General features: G+C 26.7%; 2 protein-coding genes and 1 long non-coding RNA gene across 4 annotated transcripts in view; 2 read left to right on the forward strand and 1 right to left on the reverse strand.

The window, feature by feature from the left end:
- Positions 1-393: 393 nt before the first annotated feature.
- Positions 394-16,775, forward strand: LOC114929586 (angiotensin-converting enzyme). The gene is made up of 13 exons (XM_029301161.2): positions 394-887; positions 11,028-11,231; positions 11,404-11,571; positions 11,658-11,739; positions 11,904-12,044; positions 12,797-12,979; positions 13,267-13,361; positions 13,460-13,611; positions 13,976-14,103; positions 14,252-14,495; positions 14,579-14,668; positions 14,773-14,880; positions 14,962-16,775. The coding sequence occupies exons 2-13, from the start codon at positions 11,037-11,039 to the stop codon at positions 15,557-15,559; spliced, it is 2,184 nt and encodes a 727-aa protein (XP_029156994.2). The 5' UTR covers positions 394-887; positions 11,028-11,036; the 3' UTR covers positions 15,560-16,775.
- LOC146720672 (uncharacterized) lies at positions 3,383-5,541 on the reverse strand. Its single transcript, XR_014925977.1, has 2 exons — positions 4,786-5,541; positions 3,383-4,531 (listed from the first exon to the last, which is right to left on the reverse strand). It is a non-coding gene; the product is annotated as an uncharacterized LOC146720672 (long non-coding RNA).
- A 2,717-nt stretch (positions 16,776-19,492) lies between the features above and the next one.
- LOC114929789 (uncharacterized) overlaps positions 19,493-22,663 on the forward strand; it is a 32,410-nt gene continuing 29,239 nt past the window's right edge. For both annotated transcript variants that reach the window (XM_085488137.1, XM_085488138.1), the window contains exon 1: positions 19,493-19,742. The gene's annotated coding sequence lies outside the window, so the exon portion shown is untranslated. The remainder of the gene's footprint in view (positions 19,743-22,663) is intronic.

Raw genomic sequence — 22,663 nt, forward strand, 5'->3', positions numbered from 1 at the left:
AATTGTATATTAACGGTAATATTTTTATAGTAATATATTTGTATAGCTTTACTGCAATAATTTTATAATTTTGAAAAATTTTATTGGTTTTGCCATACTGTGTCGACAGTCGACATCAATAGGAAGAATTACAACGTTTCGACCATATGGTTGTGGTCCTTTTCAAGTATAAACTTTGAAAAAATGATACATAATTTGTTAAATAAAGCAGTAATATATAGAGAAAAAGAATGTGAATAATCTGAGTATACAAAATAATGAGAATTCAAATATGAGCGGGAGTTTACGAAAAATGGCGGACCAATCAAAAGATATCTCATGTTGTGTAATTTATTAGAAGGTCTCTGATAGGTATATGTAGAAAGTATTTTATGAAAAGAGAACGATCGGTATGTCCGTTTCTCAGTCTTCTCTCTGATGCGGGTAGCAAGTGACGATCGAATGGGTATGCCAGATATGGCAGATACGCCTCGTCATGCACTGACGTTGAAAATAGTGGCGTGATGCGATGGAATTTCGATCGATTACAACTTGGCTCTACCGAGCCTTGGCATAAATAGTAGTCAGTCACACGGCAGACGTGTACGGCCTGACGTCAAGGTCCGGGCATTTTGATAACGCAGTGTTACACATTGCCAACCTTTAAGCGCACACGCGAGTCCGATCTCGGTGGACTCTTTCTTAAAATATAATTACTTGATGAACTTTGACCATCGTGAGACAATCTTTTGTGCCAGACAATCAGTTTGATCTCTGCAGTCGATGTATCATTGTTAGTTTCGTCTCATTCGCATTTTGTCATACACCGTTTTCAATTTGTTCATATATATATAGTGTTTGTGCGAGCCGTCAAAAATCGAGCGTAATAACGCTCGATTTTATTAAAGGTAAATACAGTAAATTTTTTATTTGCGTCTTTTTCACGTTTTTTGTCTTTCCTTTTTTTGCTTTGCAATTTGTAAACGTACTCGTTGCATTTTTAACTAATAAAAATTGCAAAAAAGTGTCGCTAAAATAAAATTTAGTGTTCGATTATTTTTCTAATTTTTTAAATTTAATTTTGTTCTCAAAAATCGATTTGTGAATGTCAAAATTGATAACAGATTATTTAATAGTATACTTGTGAATCGTATTCACGTTCATTATAATATATATTTCTTAATTGTTATACATAATATACATCATGCGTGTTCAATCAATATCACGTGTTTATATATATTGTTTACAAATATTTTTCGTACTTATTTTCAAAAAAAATCTTTGAAAACATCGAAATATTCTAGATAGAAATTTTACAAAATAATTATCAATGAATCACAATAATTATTGTAGAAAATGTTATTTTTGCATTTGCATGCAATGCATAATTTATTAATGGAAATTTTTGACTTTATCGACATAAGAAGGAAAGACGTTAAGTCATGATTCGAACGGAAATAAAAACGAAACGCGTGTAGACGAATTGGTTATTTAATTATTTAATTTAATTCAATGATATAAGTTCAAATACAAAAATTTTAAATATATCAGAAAGACATTTTTTTAAATCGCTTTTTAGGCGTCCTGTGGGGAGGCACTTATATTCTCTAAAAGATCGATCACCCCGTTAAACTTGTTTCGATTCTGTATTGTTTATTTACGAAACATTACGAGAAAATACATTTAATTATTCTATATTAAATAAATATTTAAAAAAAGCAAAGAAAAAATTAGATATTTTCAAGCGTTTTTGATATTATTTTGTACTGGTTGTACAAAAATATGTATATATACATACACAAATCAATTTGTTTTGTTTTCTATTTACAAATTGATTTCATTCAATAAGAACATTCATATCCATATTGTATAGCTAAGACAAAATAATACATCTCTTTAGATCATAACATGTGAAAACATTTTAGTTGTAATAGTATAAAGTCAAAAACAAACCAATCAATACATCACAGTCAAACATTCTTATTATATTGTGAGAACGTTTAATCTGTAGTTATTATATATATTTATTCGGAAATGTTTCCGATCGCGCGCGCGCGCGCGGAATAATTTTGTTTTTTGTTATTTTCTTGTTATGAAAATTTTTTTCGTATTAGGAATTTATCTGAATTAATTTATTTATGGTCTTTATTTATAGTTTTTATTTTATTTCGATTTATTTATGGTCTTATTAAAACTTTTACGTACAATGGTCTTATTTCTACTTGTTTCTATCAATGTTAGGTTAATAATGTTATAATTAATTGCAAAATAATATGAAATTTTTAACGACAAAATTATAGCATATTTATTTAATTATAGAATATTTTTTAATTTTAATATTATTATCATCCTGCACGTTAATCGCCGATTAAGTTATTAAAACCTTATTAGTAGAAAATTAGGACATTAGTCTATTTCAATAATTAAACTTTCATTATCTTTTAATTGTCGATTAGTTTGCAGAACATGACTAACAGCAAAATTTTTTAATTTTATCAGTTTTAATTTTTTCTTGTCTATCTTATCTATATATATATATATATATATATATATATATATACCCAGCTAGCAAAATGATACAAACTTTGCACAAAGATTGCGGCAAACTCGAGCAGGCCTTTGTAGCAAAATTGCAACAAGGTGTGTCCGTATTAAGCTGAGCTTTTGCTGGCAAGGTTTGTCACAACAGCGTGACGCAAAATTCACGTAAATAACAGAGCAAGCTTTGCCGTGCGCGTCATGATAGCAAATTTGTGGCAAGAATAGGGCAAGGTTTGATCTGGCACTATAAGACGCAAAATTCACGCAAATAACAAAGCAAACCTTGCCGTGCACGATGTGATAGCAAATTTGTGGCAAGAACAGGGCAAAGTTTGCTCTGACACAATGAGACGCAAAATTCACGCAAATAACAAAGCAAACTTTGCTGTGCATGACTTTAATAGCAAATTATAGCAAGAACAAAGCAAAGGTTGTCGTAACAGTGCGGATTGTAATTAATATAATAATTTAATGAATTAATGAGCTCATTAAAAAGATTTTAATTAATAGTATATTAAATTTTATATAAATAGATAAAAATAATTAAATTTTCTTTATATTTTATTATTATTATTAATATTAATAAAAAATATATAGAATTTTAATTATTTTTATATTTATTTATTTATATAAAATTTAAATAATGCTATTAAAGTCCTTTTAATGAGCTCATTATTTTATTATTAATTACAATCCGCACTGTTAAAACCTTTGCTCTGTTCTTGCTACAAATTTGCTTATATATTTGATTATATCAAATTTAATAATACTATATATTAATCTCTCTAAATAGAGGGATAATACTTGAGCAATTTTTTTAAAGTTTCTATTATCAAAAATGTTTTATATTTATTTCCATATATTTATCTTCAAATTTTTATTTTTAAAAAATCGGATATCTATAATTTATAATCATATATATAAAGACATAAGCGTTTTATATGTATATATATATATATATATATATATATATAGACCGCTATTTAATTAGTATATATATCACTGCTCAATCCTGAAAAACTCGATCAATCGGCGTCACGAAAGGAACTGACCGAAGCTACCTTTTCTTTCGCTATTATAATGATATTACATATATCGTACGACGAGTTTGTCGAACGTAGCAATTGGTTAACGAATAGAGAATTTCTAAAGTTTCTATCTAATATTCAATCGTTACGTCCGACCACCATCATTTTGTAGTATGAATGTAATATCGGCCTTAGACAATTGTGCTTTGCTTCACGCGTATTTAGACGGCGGGAAGATTGACACCATCTATTGCAGAATTATATAATGACCTTAAAGGTGCGTACAGACTTACAACAGAACATCGTAACGTAACACCGTCGCGTAACACCGACGAAATGCATGGACAATACCCCGTAACGCTTAAATGTTCGGTGCGAGGTACTGTCCATACATTGCGTCGATGTCACGCAACGGCGTTACGTTACGATGTTCTGTTGCAAGTCTGTACGCACCTTAATATAATCAACATAGTTAATTTAAAATCTTGAGCCTTAGAATTATTCGTAACATGTTTAGATTTTTAATCTCTTTTCAAATATAATAATTATAGACAAATATAAATATATTATCTATATAAATATAAATATACTGTCTGTAGATATATATTTGTCTATAATTATTATATTTGAAAAGAGATTAAAAATTTAAACATGACAAATGACTGTAGTATCAAGATTTTAATTTAACTATATATGTTAATTATATTAAAGCCATTATAATTCTGCAATAAATAGCATCAATTTTCCCGCCGCCTAAATACGCGTGAAGTAACGCATTATTGTCTAATAGCGAAAAAAAAGATGTTCTGTCAGTTTATCTGCGACATCTGATTGATTGAGTTTTTCAGGCCTTAACGGTGATATATCTAATTATTGAATAACGGAAACGATTTTTATTTCTTGACGATGTTATTGGACGCTGAGCCAAGTTGAACACCATTAATTTCGTCTTGGGAGTTCTCAACTAATAATAACAGCAACACCTGAAATATATATACAATAGTACGAATATATCTAATACTATATTGTCCGTAAAAGAAACTTTATTGTCTGTCCGAAAAGAATCAACAACGTGAAAGGAAGCAGCATTATCCAACTGTTTGTGCGTAACAGGATCTTGTGAAACATTTGAATGTAAAGTATTTTTGATTTCCAAAGTAATTCGCCTTCGTTGTCTCGCAGACAACCGGTGGAAAGATTTACGCGAAACAGAATATTTAACTGATTTCATACTTGCCTGAAAAATCTTCTAATCCTCTGCGATACCTTGCAGCACTTAGAACTTGGAAGCTCGTCTCAAAAATGTGGGAAGCTTCTAGAATTATAACCTCTGTGATAACCTTGCGGCACGTATGGTAGCACTCACGGTGGTTGAATTTAGAAGAACGCGGGAACAGTGCTGGAGGTTACAGGACAAAAATTCGCGCAAACGTAGTAACGCGCATTAAAAGCGCGCAAACGTATGTGACACATGACTACGCCATGCACGGCAAGGTTTGCTCTGTTATTTGCGTAAATTTTGCGTCTCATCATGCCAGAACAAATCTTTGCTCTATTTTTGCCACAAATTTGTTATCACGCCATGCACAGCAAGGTTTGCTCTGTTATTTGCATGAATATTGCGTCTTATCGTATCAGAGTTAACTTTGCTCTATTTTTTTCGTAAATTGTTTGTTATACCGTGCATGGCAAGATTTGCTCTGTTTTTGTCACAAATTTGCTTTATATCGTGTATCACAAGATTTGCTATTATTGACGTAAAGTTTGTATTTCACCATGATACCATCATTTGCTCTCTTCTATAAGTAAAATTTACGAACAAACTTTTCTCTGTTAATTGCAGCATCATATAACGAAAAGTTTTGCCGTTAATTTGTTCGAAATATTTAGACAAGACGAAGCAAGGCAAATGTTTGCCAGAAAATTGTTGTTAAAATTAAAGCAAACTTTGCCGAAAAGCTTTAACGAAACGTGATTTTATCACTCTTGGCTAGCTGGGTATCGACTCAATTACAATTTCTTATGTTGTGCCTTAAAGTAAAATTACCTGCTTTTATAAAAATTGGGAGCAAATTCAAAATATAAAGAGCATAAAAATATTATTGACAAAAATGAATAGAATATTCATCTTTTTTCTAAAAAACGAAAAACAAATGAGATAAAGAGCTTTTGTTATTATTTTTCCCTTTCTTTTACGTGAGCTTCACCATGAAAGCATTAAAATTGAATTTATATTAACTGTTCTTTTGTTTTACACATTATAATTGTATATACATAATTTCTCAAAATCCCTCATTTTGTTTATATATTTACACACAGTTATAATAAATTTGTTGATATATATGTGTTGGCGCTTTACAAAGTCGGTCTACCGAACATTTATAATATGACTAAATAACAACAGTCAAAATCTCATCGTGTATATAGAAATCATAGCACTTGATAAGGACCAGAACCGATGGTCGAACGTTGTACAATTAATAATCAAAATTTGTCAGTTTGTCGGCGAAAAATAATAAACAATTTATTATAATAAATCTCTTATTTTTAATTTGTACTCTAAACAATCTTCCTATTCTTAATAAAATTTCGGATTTTCTTTCTTTTTTACATTTTTAAAAATACCTTTCTTCACTTTCTGCTATTATTTTGATATATATACAGGGTGTCTGACATAAATAAGTGTCACACCGAAAATATACAAGTAGATCTCGTTATTTGGAAATTATTTTTTCTGAGCAAAAATGTCGAGGAAAGCCAACATTTTTTGCATGTTCCCAATTTTTACCATCATGTATCTTTATAATTAAACCTTAAATTAAAATTTTATGAAAGTAAAATGCTATATATTTGAAATTAATTGAAGAATGTGGTTTTATTAATATTTTATTTCCACAAGACTTAGTTTGCGAAAAACCTTTGATTTTCAATTGTTTATAACTCGAAATGCACAATAATATTTTTATTTTACACATATAATTACACATAATTATATTTTATGTATGTCAAACGACAAATGATCATAATGCAGCATAGAAAAATGTGTTGAGGATTTAAAAGAATTTAGGAATATAGGAGTGAATGTACAGAAGAATATAAACAATTTAGGGATACGACGCGGTTTAGCTATATATATTAATTTATATTATCAAAGATTATAATAGTATTAAATTATTTTCTGTCCATCTGTGATATATCTTATTATTATTTTTCTTGTCTCTTTATACCAGTGGTTCTTTTTATAAGAAAAATTTGCGGAACACCAAAATCATTAAGTTTATAAAACTAATAACAAAAATATGTATGAATATATTTTTTATTAAAAATTATGCAGTATAGATTATATAACAGTAAAAAATTTTTAATTTAAATTAAAAAAAATAATATTTATAAAAATAGAAAAATTATAGTAGGTTTTTTTTAGGTAGGTACGTCGTACTTTCATAATTTCGCGGAACAGTTGTAACAAGTTTAAGAACACCGGTTAAGAAACACACTGCTCTATGCAAAGGTCAATGTCTCTTTCTTTTAATAAATTGATCATTTATGAAGTCAAATGTCACTTCTGATTTATCACTGATCTATCTCTCAGCTCTAGAAGAAAAATAATCATATAATATATATGATAATTATATCGTATATATATGTATTTATATATATATATATATATATATATATATATTGTATATAATGCTTTTGATATTTATCTGTTTTATATGTATATATATAATTATATATAGTCAGGCAGATATTTTTAGGTATAATTTTAAATATATGAGATGCTAGTGAAAATATATACAATACAATAAATGTATAACTTACGGTATACGATATAACTTATTATATATACAATTATATATATATATATAAAATGTGATTATTGAATTGTATTTTATACATAATAATATGTATATTGTTATATATGAAGTTTTATTATATTGTAATTATGTTATATATTATATTAAAATCACACACACACACACACACACACACACACATATATATTATATCAAGATAAAGAATTTCAAATAGCAGAGACACGTCATTTTAACGGCGAATATTAGTCACATTTGTACAAATGACATCATCTGAACAGCAGATGATTGTCATGTTTTTTTTTTTAATAAACATTATAATATTGAATTATATTATAGTTTATTCTGATCGTTTACTGCTGTTATCTATCTTGTAATCAAATTTTTTATAAGAGTGTATAATAAGGCCTGTAAAAAATGCAGCTAGTAACATTAAAAATGTAATATATTTTTCTGTCAGTTTAATTTTCTGATACAATCTTAACATAAATAAAGAATTCAGGTCTTAACCGATATTGTTTAAAATTAGACAGTCAAATATCCGAATAAATTAATTGTTTTTCACGTCTATACTTGAAATATATAAATAAGAGAGGAATTTTTATATAAATAAAATTGTGAGTTTTATAAATTTAAACTATTTAAATTTTATTATTTATTTAACAATTTATAATTATATTTAATTATATAAAATTATATCTTTTCATATAAAAATATTTTATATAAATTTATATGTATATACATATTTATAACATAAATATATGGATTTTTTGGGGAGTTTTTTTTCATTATAACATATCATTTAATATACTTTCAGATGTATAATCATATAAATTAGAATTATCACACAAAAGTTTAATTATTATATAATTCCAATTTATTAATATTTTTTCTTTGCTTGAATTTATTTTATTTATTTAATGTCTACTTGAGAAATAAAGATTCCGAACATAAACAAATATAAATATAAATATTATATTATATAAAATATGTCCATATATATGTTTCTTTTCTCTTGAATAATCTTTGTTGGTATCTACAGGAAAAATGATAAGAATAATAAAAAAAATAATATAAATATTATATAAAAATAGTATAAATAATATTATTTATATAGATTTTTAGAAAGAATAAAGTTTGGAGGTATAAGTGAGGAAGTGAGAAAAAAATGTTATAATCATATATTTTATATATGATTATATATAGGCACTTTCTTCTAACTTTAATTTTTATTTATCCTAAAAAAATTATGCGAAACTATGGCTGCTTTCAGCAGAAAAAGCAGCTTTGTAACTGTTGTAAAATTCGCGAATGTTATTGGTGTATGCTCTTATTGTTAGCTGAATCTAAGAGCGTACGCACCAATCAGATTCACGAATTAATATTATTTTTTTATTCTTATCATTTTTCCTGTAAAGTTGCTTTTTATACTGAACGCAGGCAATTATTCTTATTATTTTTTTCTGCATATACGGACAGACGTCACAAGATATAAAAAATTTGTGGCCATAGTTTACATATTATACACACACATATTTATACATATATGATTATATATATATATATATATATATATATATATATATACACACACAGACTTTTCTCAGGCAATTTCTTCAAAAATATTTTACTGTTGTATTTTATAAAATATTGTAAAAATCTTATTCTTAAATGCTTATTAGTCTTCTAAAGAATATTCTATGTATTGAATATATAGTATTTATAACTAATTGTACGTGAGTATATGTGTGAGACGGATATATAATGATTATTTCGCTTTTTGTAATGTTTTGTAATTATATCATAGCATACATAATTGTGGCATAAATGCTCATTTATAAAAGATTTTTTAAATTATAAAATTATTCTGTAATATAAATACTTCGTGTGTACCTTTTTTCGACGGTTTTATCTCGATACTTTTATGCATAAAATAAGGAAAGGAATCAGTTGGTCTTTACACAAACTAAAGAAAACACGTAGTTGTTTGTAAAAAAAATGTGTAACTTGCAAGTAGCAGTTATATATTTTTTCTTAAAAACCACTATGTATTTTCTTTATGTGCACCAATTCCTCTCATTATATTTTGTGTTTAAAAGTATTGAGATAAGATCATCGCAAAATGAATATATTTTACGAGATATTTTATAGCTTGTGTAAGATTATGTCGAATTAAAATACAAATCCTATTTCGTAAACTATTCCTTTGTTTGACCATTCTTATCCTTATAATTTTCTATGTAAAATATTGGAAAGAATCGAATTATATAAAAAATAGAGTAATTCATTTAAAAAATTTAAGATCTTGATATGATTTTGATAATATTATCTATATAAGATTAAACCTTTCAAATTGCTAATGAATTTTTGAGCACAACAATTTAATCTAAAACATTTTTTGTATAATGCTTTTTTCTTGAAATATTAGATTTTCGGAACTCTTCGCACATCGTGTATACACACAATGTATATATTCTTCTGGCAGATTACAAGCTAATACGTGGACATAATTGATGACAATTTGCTAGCAATCTCTGAGTAAATCTGTTATTGTTTTATTGTCATATTGCGCGCATTTTGCTGACAAGAAACGTACTTTATCGGATATCTCTTCGGATTTTGATGAAATTTGAATGTATAGTAGTAAAAACACAAGTCGAAAATACAATTTTTTTGAACTAATGTGTATATTTTTTCTAGATTTTTTTACTTGAATTTCACTAAATTTTTATATAATTTGAGGTGATTTATCCCCATAAGATATTTCAATTTAATCCATTGAATTATGTTTTTTATTTTTTATGGGGACACAATTTTCCATTTGGTTCAATTCAAAATATTGCTTGCTTACATATAAAACAATTAAATAATCCCAATTTTCCAAAAACTAATTTTTTACCTCCTTAAAATGTTTTTGAGCAGTTATAAAAAAATACAAGACTCTTTTGGTTTTCTGTAATCATAATATGTTCAAATTAATCACCAGTAATATAAAAGTTTACATTGTATATTTAGATTACTTTATAATAATAAAGTATAATAAAGTTCTGTTTCTATAACCACATTTCTCATCAGAAATTCTTAATTTCATCAAATTTCGCTTTTCTATACACGTGTTTTGATATTCTCTTGTATTTACGAAATAAAACAGAATGGTTTTGGATGACTTTGATATAAGGCTTAATATCCCTAATAGCACAATATATCCGAAAGATATTCAGAGGATATTCAGAGGACATCCTCAGGATGTTCTCTGAACATTTTCGGGTGCTGTTAAGAATATTTATTATTATCATATCAGTTGTATTCGAACATCCATAAGCGAGAGTTGTGAATTTCTGAATTTAAGTGTGACTAAAAATTTTTCGTTTTTATTTTTAATATTTTATTTTTTGAGATAGAAAAAACGGATGTTATTTGTAAGTTAGTTTTATCATATATATATAATTCTTTGATTATTTGTATTAAAAAAAATCTATTACTTGATTTTTGCTGATTTTAGCAATTCTTATAACTGCTTCATATATATTGTATATTATATCGAATATTTTACTAAAACTGTATGTTTATGAGTTAAAATATATGCTTACTCTTTCTGTAATCTGTGCTGTGATTATTCCGAGTCCGAGTATGATAAATATAAGCATTTAAAAATGATTCGCAGATTAAAGGGATGCTATCAAAATGGATCATTTTTAATTGCATTGTCTGCGTAATCGCTCTTCCGCTGAATGACAATCTCTCGGAAGCCGATATCAAAGCTTTCTTACAATTAATTGAATTGGATTACGAAGATGCGTGTTACAGTACTGCCAATATTCAGTGGTCGTTTATTATGTCACCATCCAACGAAACACTATCAAAATGGGTAAATATACTATATATCCAATTTGCACTTTTATTTTAATTAATTATATATATATATATATATATATATAATTAAAATTTATTTTAATTAATTTATTTTAATTAATTATATATATTGTGTATATATAATTCTTGTATATAAATTAAATTTATTTGTCTTGCTATTTTTTTAGGAAGTACAACAGAATAGTTATGCGGAATCGATCAAAACGTGGAAAAATGAAGTAATTAATAAAACAAGGAATAAAATAACAGAACAGCTCGATCCATCTCTTCAATATAAATATGATGTAATTAAAAAACCAGGCGATACACTGCTACAAGACAAAGACTGGGAGAAAGTAAGAGATTTTTATAGCTTGTATAGCTTTTAGTATTTTAAATGCTATTAGTAAAAATTTTAAAAATACTTTTAATTATTGTACAGCTTATACATTTTGCTGGCCTGATGGAACTGCAACAATCGACCATTAGTTATACGAATAAATCGCAGACCTATTCACGAGAAGGTATATTTTATTATAATTATATTAACTTATCATATATAAAATTTAACAATAATTTTATTAATAATTATTTTTACTGTATAATAAATATAAGGATTCTATTTTAGTCTATAAATTATATATAATATTATTGATAATATAATATTTATAATTATATGAATTTTTAGATGTGGAATATTTGCTCTCACATAGTGGAAAGTCCGAGGATAAACAAACTGCTTGGAAGGCTTGGCATCATCAATTACTGCCACTAGTTACAAATTATTCAAACAATTTGCCACTCGTTGCTAAAGCTGCAAAGGAAAACGGTCAGCATTGATTAGAATACATAGCATAGATAATTAAGTGTATAATGCATAAACTTCCTCGCACAGCACAAAAAACTTAACAGAAATGTTGCAGAAACGTTTTAAAGTATCAAAACAGTTTTTAAATAACATTAAAACGTCAGCAAAACATCTAAAAAATATAACATAGAAAACATAACGTTTGTGCTACCTTTCCAAAAGGAGCCAGCCCAGCAAATACCAATTACTTGGTGTTTGATGGGAGGAGCCTTAAATATGGAATGTAATGGGAATTATTTATTTTATAATTAACTTGTATCAGATATTAGATATTAAATTAATAGATAAATAGTTATTACACTTTTGATCTTATTAGTAGACTTGCAGACTTGATCTATTTCTGACAACGAAGAAACTATTCAAAGAAACTTAACTCAATTACGTCATTATTCCATTTAAATAACTGAAAAATGAAAATCCTGCAGTCAATTTGTCATCAGATTGCTATGATAATTCTGTGCAAATCCTGTTCGATATCTGCTACTGATCTGCTGTAATTATGCAAATTATGTCAGCAGATTATTTGTAACATTTTTTCTAACTTTTTATTCTTATTATCTGATAAAACAGGTTTTATATATAAAATGCAGTCTTTTTGCTGATAAAAATATGTAGCAAACGTTTTGCACACAATCTATATTGCAAACAAATTTTGTTGATTATGTATATTAATAAACTCTATATATATATAACATTTAAATATTTGATTATAGGTGTCAAAAATGTTAGGGAATACTGGGAGATGCTGTCAGGACACCATGATGGATATAACAAAATAAATAATGAATGGAGTCGAATTAATAATCTTTATAAGAAGATTGTAAAATTTATCAGTTCAAATTTAGCTCAAAAGTATGAATTTACTATAAATGACACAATTCCTGCTTATTTACTTGGTAAGATACAATTATATGTATATTACAATGAATTCGTTTTTTGTATGTTTATATTAACATTTTTTTTTGTTTATGTAACATCTCAGATAACAATTTTTATCTCAGATAAATAATAAAAACTAATATCAAAACAATTTTTAAAGCTCATATGTCTTTTAATTTTTTTTATTTTGTAATATATAATATATATATATACAAAAAAGCAGATATATAATAAAAATTATGAACACACAAATAACAATTGATGAATCTTGAAATTTCTTAATTATTTGTGTGATTTACAAAAGGTGGTTTACAAAGATATGACTGGACGGATATTTCATCGGATGTTCTACCCCATTCAGAATTAATCTATGATATTAAAAAGAATCTTTGGAAAAAGGTAAACAAGATCTATATGTATTTCATATTAAACTTACTTAGATTATAATTATTTTATTGTATAGTATTTTGTTAAAAATATATAAATTGAAATTATAGAAATATTTTGGAAAGTCTCTCTATAAAACTGCATCTAAATTGGGTTCCATACTATTTAAACAAGTTCCACAAGCAGAATTTTGGGATAAAAGCGAATTCAACCAAAGTTGTCCTTCCAGATTGTTAAATTTTTGTCAAGATGGTACAATAAGGTATGTGTACATACATAAGGAAATAACGTGTTATTCATAATGCTGTTTTAATTATTTTTTCCAGTAACTGTGTTATGCTAACAATATTATTATTATGATAATTTATATAAACTTAGTGTTTTAAGATTCTAAAATTACATAAAATTAAAGGTGTAAAAAAGCAGTTTTGGCTGTATTTATGTATCTTATTCTTATTAATATAGAAAAAAATTAAGGACATTTTTTATATACTTGAAAATCTAAAACAACATTTTTTGTTTTTGAAATAAGTTTTATATATATTTATTTTTTAGTTAATTATAATTTTTTATATTATTACATTCTTTATAACTTAATAACACTTTATAAAATTGACATATTTCAGAGTGTCTACTTGTTCTAAAGCCACTATGAGGAATTTCTTGAAAGCTCACGAAGATATGGGGAAAATCCTATTTAATCAAATGACTGTAGAAAGCACTCCTATTCTTAATACAATTAACAGATATTCGGGTAAGGAAATATTTTGGTTTAAGACTGCTGAGTCCTGACAGACCATGTTGGAATTGTGACATCAGTGGCTTAAATACATATATATACATGTCGAAATTATTTGCAAAATGCTAGAGTACCTCAATATTAAGAATATTTGATTTTACAGGATTAGAAGAAGGCATATCAACATTATTTGGAATATTATCAGCGAGCCCTGCATGGTTGAATCATACTCATTTGATGAATAGTGTTGATAATGAGCAACGTATGATTGTGTCTTTGATGATAACTGCCTTAAATGTACTTCCACGATTAGCATATTATTACTCTGCAGATCTTTGGAGATTAAATGCAATTCAGGAAAATATTACTAATCCTACGGATTTGGTATCGTCCTGGTGGAATTATAGGTATACTATTTAATACACATTTTTCAGAATTTTCTGTTACAGTTTATTTTTATAATACGTGAACATAATTATTTGTATTATAGGGAAAAATATGAAGGTGTCTCTTCTGTCGATACAAATAATCCTACTTTCTTGGATGACATTCATATTATTACGAATAAACCATATCTTCCGTAAGTATATTAAATGTATATATATTTGTATGTATGTATAATGGACAGAAAAATGTAATATAATTTTTTACTATATTTTTATAATGGTAGAAAATTTATTACAGCAATATCCTTGGCATAATGGTATCTTTCCTATTATATGAATACACTGTAGACTCGACTGAAGTCAGATATGACGACATTGATGGAAAATTGCTAAACGGCAATATAATGTAAGTTAATATAAATATATTAAGAGATATTGAATATATTTTCTAAGAAGACTTATAAATAATTTTTATGTCTGCTTGTAGAAAAATGATTCAACAGGGCGGAGCCAATCAATGGCCAGATAGTTTGGACAAATTTTTAGATTTAGATGATATAACCGCGGATGCTCTCCTTTCTTACTTCGCACCGTTAGAAGAATTTATTGAAGAGAATGAAAAAGCGTTTGAGTACAAATCTGGAGCAACAGCGGATAAAGAACTCGAAGAATTAGAAAAACATATCTTGCAAGAGATCAACACTCTTATTACGACGTCACAACCGATCATCAAGATAAGCAGTACGACAGAGGCTACGTCATCACCAAACAAGATAGCAAGTAATACGAAAAACATGCAGGCAAAAGTAGAAAAATCTTTAGAGTCTAAATCTTCCATGTACGTTCGAGAAGATAAAGTAAAAAATTCTGGCCCAAATTTACCGACCAATGGTTCCTCGGATAAATCGTCATCGAACTTCGATACACATGTGGAGGATACACAAGATAACACACCTAAAGTAAGCACTAGCAAAGCGGTATGGGCAATAAGCGCAGTTCTTATAGCGTTAGTTGTCATTTGTATCATTGCGATTTTCGGAAGACGAAGATGTCGTAAAACGCCAAAAAATAGACGATATGTTTAGCACAGTACATACATTTTGTTATTTAAAAACATATTTATTTTTCGCATTTAGTCGCTAAGAAAATTTCATCATGTGAATTATCACAAACAGCTCAAGTAGCAAACTGATGTCAATAAATGTCAAAATGACGTATGCTTCCTACATAAGAGCGCTTTTCTCTTTCATTTCTTTCATTTAGAATTATAATTCTATAATTGATTTCGGAACATTTGACATCACGCATTCCTTATATAATATTCCTTATTGTATGATACATATATTTTGTTTTTCAAAATCTTTAATAATTTTGTAATTGTTACCCCTTATAGAAATTTATCACTATAGTAACGCCAATTAAACTACTTATTTCGAGTACTTAAAATACTGATAATGAATTTAAGTACTCGAAATAAGTGATTAAGTACTCGAAATAAGTGATAAATTGGCGTTACTAGTGATAAATTTCTATAAGGAGCGTTTTTTTTATTTTTATTCTCGTCTTACCTAAGCTGAATTTTTAATTATATCTATTGTTTATTTAATGGCACATGTGAATCCGACTCTTTTAGATATATTTCTATTTATTACATATTCTATGATTCTACACATTACAACTTGCATAAATAGCATCATCCAATTAAGATTATATTTTTTACTAAATTTGTATTTTAATAACTGATATATTTTTTTGTGTTCCCATATTATACTGTTTATAGAATAATTAATAAAATTGTATAAGTATTGTGTATAATTAGTGCATAATAGTTGAAAAGAGACGTTTAAAAAAAAGAAAAATAGTAATTAAGAAAAATAAAATTTAAATATTTATATGATGATAAGGATTATTATATAACGTTAATTTATAGTATAAATATAAACACTTATAGTACATAAGTAGATTATTATTCTTCTACAATTTATATATTTATATATTGAGTATTGTCTTCAAGTATTGTGCTTGAACATTGTTTATGTATCATTGTGAGAAATTTATATTTTTTATAAAGATATATGCCTGTTCAAGCAGGACAATAAAATGTTCTATAGATTAAAAATGATACAATGATCAATGTGATTGTGCCAAAGAAATTGCGCGCAGTTTAACTTATACACTTTCCACTTTATATTAGATACAGGTATATTAAAACCGTATCGTTCATAAGTCACAAAAGTGTGAATCATGTTGTATCTATTAATAAAGTAAACATTTTTCAAATAAAATAATTTTATTTATTTATTTATTTATTTATTTATTTCATAGTTATACTTACAATAAGTGATACTAACATAAGTACTAAGATACTAACAATAAGATAGTTATACTAACATAAGTGAAACTTCTTGTACAAATAGACTATAGTTTATCTGGTACTGTAACAAAACTATTTTTTATGCTGAATTACGGTCTAAGCTGAAATCACCCCTCATAGCAGAATGGCTTTTTGCTTTTCTTAATATATCTCGAAAATTATTCAAAGTATCAAAAAAGGTTTTAGACAGTTTTATAGTAATAACACCTCTATTTAACCGTTAATAAAATTTAAAAAAAATAACAATATATAAACAAGGCTAAAGGAGCAACAAAATCACGATATTAACAATGTAAAAAGTTAATCAAAAACATACATGGATTTATTAAAATGTAAATTAAATATGATTAAAGTATACATTAAATGAACATAGCGGAAAATCGTGACAGACGTTTCAGTCCTTAGCTGGACTCTCTTCAATGTAATATTCACCTTATTGCGCTTAATATCTGCGTTTTTTAATTGTAATGATTGTAATATTTAATTTCTAATTTCTAACGGATTTGTATAACTTTTGTATCATTTTATTTTACATTGAAGAGAGTCCAGCTAAGGACTGAAACGTCTGTCACGATTTTCCGCTATGTTCATTTAATGTATACTTTAATCATACTTAATTTACATTTTAATAAATCCATGTATGTTTTTAATTAACTTTTTACATTGTTAATATCGTGATTTTGTTGCTCCTTTAGCCTTGTTTATATATTGTTACTTTAAACGGAGCCTTTATTTAATCAAATAATTTTTATTAAAAAAAAATTTTGAGGATTAATAATTTGATTATTAAATTAATTATGAAATTACTTTTTTAAAATTTTATTACGTGGTTAAATATAGAAATCTTTTTACCATAAAACTTTTGTGTTATGGATGAACTATACTCTATTTATATACAAAATTTCAGAATTTTTTGAATTTCCGGATTGTCTAACTTTCTTTGTAGTGTAAATCATATTCTTCAATTTTTCTTAAAATGCGATTTTTTATTTTTAAAGTAACTAATAATGATTCTGAATAAGTTTCTAATGTTGTTCTAATTTTGAAAATAATGAACAAGAATATTGAGCAAATTGTAATATACAATTAATTTCAATTTATTTATAGAACTTTTATTAATAAAATATTTTTCGTTTAAGATAAAGTTTTTTTGTTACATATTTTTATATATAATTGTTTATAAATTAAAATATAATATATATTTTTCTTCACATATATATTATATGACTGTGTATGTACATACATATATGTCATAGTTTCTATATTTATATTTTATATTTTATTCTCTTTTCATTGTTTGTGTAATCTCTACTCTTATGTATATACAAGAGATGTTCAATTGTAATTATCGCTCATTCTCAAAATTAAACTTTTTTGTTTTTTATTATACATACAACAAAATGTTTTAAATAAAAGTAATTGGATTTGAAGGGAAACAAAAGATGGCGTTACTGACTTTTCCAAAGGTATAGGTACTTATTTTTAAAATTATTTGAAGATTATATGCCTTTTTAAATAGAACTATACTGTATTTTTTATATAACTATTTTTTTATAAATGTAATAAATAATTTTTTTTATAAATGTAATAAATAATAAATCGATTTCTCGCAATTTTCGCTATAAATTAAGAAAAATAATTTTATGGTGTAAAAATAGTTGTTTGTAAAAAAACATATATAGCTGCTATAATTGCAATTTACATTATTTTTTTGAAAATATAATTGTGTTTTCTCTATATTAATTGATCCCTCTATCTCGTAAAAATATCTCGTAAACTATATTTATTATTTTTTATCATTTTACTCTTTATAACATTTTATACTGAAAATTCAAAAGAACTTTTTTATACTGAAAAGAATCGATTTTTTATATAAAAAATATGGTAATTTTATTTAAATGACTTATATGACCTTTAAATGACCTTGAAAAATGCCCTTTAGAAAAATCAGTAACGTTAGCTTCCGTCCCCCTTTAAATCAAACAAAATTTTTGTCTGAAAAATTTATTATACAATGAAAAATGGGAAAGTATTTGAGGGTGAGCGATTAAACATTGAACTCAGTGTATAATTTCTATTTCTATTAATATTCAATTTTTATCTTTATTATTGTCAATATATATTTTCTTTATTGTGCCAGGCAGCTCTTACATCAGTATCAGACAATAAAAGTGCATTATTAAATATTGTAAAATGACTTTTAAATGACCTTTAAATGACCTTGAAAAATATCCTTTAGAAAAATCAGTAGCGCCAGCTTCCACTTCCCTTCAAATTAAACAACAATTTTGTCTGACAAAACATTTTGTTGTACAATAATCAAAAAATGAAAAAGTATTTAAGGGTGAGTGATTAAAAATTGGACACCCGATGTGTAATTTCTGTTTCTATTAATATTCAATATATTTATTCTTTATTGTTAATATTTTCTTTATTGTATCAGGGATCTTACATCAATATTGGACAAAGTGCATTATATAAATATATTGCAAGGGAAAATTCGACTTTTTAATTCTCGACAATTGTTTTTCGTCGCACGAACCTTTCAACGAACCCTGGGGGTGAAAAGAGAGAACATCTCCTTTTCTCCGCAGCAACTCGGTCGCCTGTTCTCGATAAGGGCATGCGCGTTCGGAGTTGCACGAGGGTTGCTTGCGCGATTAGGGAGGGGTTTTGCTCGATTCTCCAGTGTGATTCAAGAATATGCATTTCTAAAAGTGTTTCGCGTAAGATTCCGATAATCGCGACTGACCGATAACACGAAAATATACTGCGTCGTTACTCTTAGTCGACCGTGTTTTGACGAAATTCGACGATGCCCTAACTTATAATAAATATACCCGGGCGGTGCGAGTGTCAGTGAAATGGCCATCAGCTGGCCCTCCGTCATGAACGTGAGTATGTTAGTGGCTTCTAATATCGACTGGTCACGAAGCGACGCAGGCTATCTGGCCATTTCTGCGTTTTCTGTCTTCGTCTCTTTTGCGCCCTCGCGGTTATTGTCGCTAAATCTATTTGTTTGCACGAAAGAAGGAGTACTTTCTCTTCAAGATGTACAAATGTGATATATCATTGACCTCGAAAGTCCTATAAAATCGATGAAGAGATATCCTTTAGACTAGGGTCGTTCGTTGTACTCCAGGGAAACTGTGTACGATTTATTGTGCAACGGAGAAATGTAACGAAATGTTTCGTAACATATGGAGAAAAATATTTTTGTAACAATTCAATAATATTTTATATATTTCATAATATTGCTCGATTTCACAATTCGTGTTCACTCGTGACTGATATATATATATATATATGTATATATATATATACATATATATAATTATATATATATATATATGTATTAAAATATGTCTTCGCAGAAAAGAGATGCTTCTAAATTTATACACAATACCATTTCTTTAAAATATTTAATTTAATTAATTTTTTAGGGAAAAAAATGAATAATTAAATCAACATTGTCTTGAATTTTTTTAATTCGCATTGCCAGCAAAAATTTAATTTGCTATACCAATACACATATCCTAAAATATAAGAATAACTAATAAAAAAAGTATTTGCCTCAATTTATTTCAAGCAGCTTTTGAAAAATAAGAATTTAAAGCTTATTGATTTTATTTAATTTAAAGGCTATGTTTATATATAATCACATGTACGCTTTAGTATATAGTGATATATACACGTATAATTTACCAAAATTTTTTAAATTTTTATTTTAAAGGTTATTTTGGAATCAATAAAAGTGGCAAATTTTATTAATTAATTTTTTTGCAAATTTTTACGTTGCAATCTTATTCTTCGAAATTCGAGGTACTTTGTATGCCATATATACAAGGTGTCCGGTAACTAACGGACCAACGATTACAAATGGATTCTTTGATCAATTTGGGAACGATTTTTCCTCAGCGAAAATGTCGAAAAAGGTCATCATTTTTTACAACTTTCCAATATTTGTCATTATGTATCTTTATAACTAAGCCTCAAATTAAAATTTTATTATAGCAAACTTTACCTGAAATTAACTGAAGAATGTAATTATGTTAGACTTTTAACTCCAAAACGTTTAGTTTTCAAAAAACCCATTTTTTTCAATCGCTTATGACTCGAAAATTATTGACTTCTCAACATTTTTGCTAAGGAAAAATCGTCTTCAAATTGGCCAGAGAATCCGCCCTTAATCATTGGTTTGTTAGTTACCGGACACCCTGTATATACATATAAGGTGCCTTATTTTAAATTGAACACGTTAATAACTCGGAAAATATGTGTTACATTGAGAAAAATGTTTTTAAACAAAAGTTGAAGAGTTTCAAGAGAGACGTGTCAATTTGACTTTAGAATAAATTTTTAAAGTAAACCGTAATCTTTTTAATGAAAATTCCTATTTTGTATTACATGCATTTTTATGACGTCGAGTTTTTAAAATGTAGTATAAACTCTTAATATATAAACTCTTACCGGTTAAAAATTTCCTAATTTAAATTATAAGTCTTCAAAATTTAAGTGTCGCCGACATTTTCAGTAGGTGAATATCATGTGAAGGTGAATATCATGTGAAGATGGTTGTTCGGTTGAATTTATATCGCTTCTGTGTTTTGACAGAAATAAAAGAATCCTATAATTTTTTCATCACTTTTCTAATATTTAAAAAATTATCGAGAAAGGTTAGAAAGAGATAGTTTAGAGTTAGTTTATGCGCACATTAAAAAAAATTTATCTACAAAGAAATTATTTTCATGTACATTTTATTCATAAAAAATGTACAAAATTGTATAAAAAATAGTGTTTCACAATGTATATCTTATATATATCTATAAAAGATATTATTTTTAGATTTAGAATTTTTTCCAAAGTACAATATGTGTAATAAATAATTAATTAAAGTAATTAAAGGTAAAAAATTGAGAACCAGGTGTGGTATATAATTGATGCACAAATATTTTTTCTTCAAATATGATTTAAAGTATTGATTATTCAAATTCGTACGTTTTGGTCTTATACAATATATTTGGACTATCATCTGCGTTCCTTATCGGATTATTTTATACTGAGAAACAATTATGTACACAATCAAACAAACGCTTTATTAAAATTAGCCTCGTTCCTTAATGACTTATCTTGAATTAAAGACGATACTATACTGTTGCGTCATTCATTTGACATTAAATCGGTTGGTATTCCGGAGTACCACGTATCGTACATTTTCTGCCTTTTTGACTTTCTCCCTTCTTCCTTTGTAATATAAATCTTTGGGGTGTTCGTTTGATGCAAGTCGACTTTCAAAGCACTCGTGGTTGCAGCGCGTTTTCTTGCTTTTGTGATGAACTTTTGCTGCAGTAGTCATTGATCATGACGAGATCGAAATGTTAAGGGGATGTTGATTAGATCTGTTCGACAAATATTATTTTCATTTAACTTTATTGGCTATACAGAATGAAAAATTCTTTACTAGAATTAAAGTATTCATAATAACAAATCTAGGCTACTACATATGTATAAAAAAAATAAGAAAAAGCTAAATAATTATAGTTTTTATAGAAAAGTTAAATATTTATAGTTTTTCTATCGGTTTTATTGCATTGGGTTAATTTAACCTAAACAATAAAAAAACTGTAATTATTTAACTTTCTTGGTTTCTTTTTATACACATATATATATAGTTAGCCCAGATTTGTTATTATAAATATTCTAATTTTAGTAAAGGATTTTTCATTCTGTATAGCGCTATAATATTTGCGCTATAATAAAGAGTTAAATGAAAATAATATTTGTCGATAAAACAGACCTAATCAGCATCTCCTTA

Source organism: Nylanderia fulva, unplaced genomic scaffold (assembly GCF_048542155.1).
Source record: "Nylanderia fulva isolate GAGA-0341 unplaced genomic scaffold, ASM4854215v1 Scaffold64, whole genome shotgun sequence".
In the NCBI taxonomy this organism is placed as follows: Eukaryota; Metazoa; Arthropoda; class Insecta; order Hymenoptera; family Formicidae; genus Nylanderia; species Nylanderia fulva.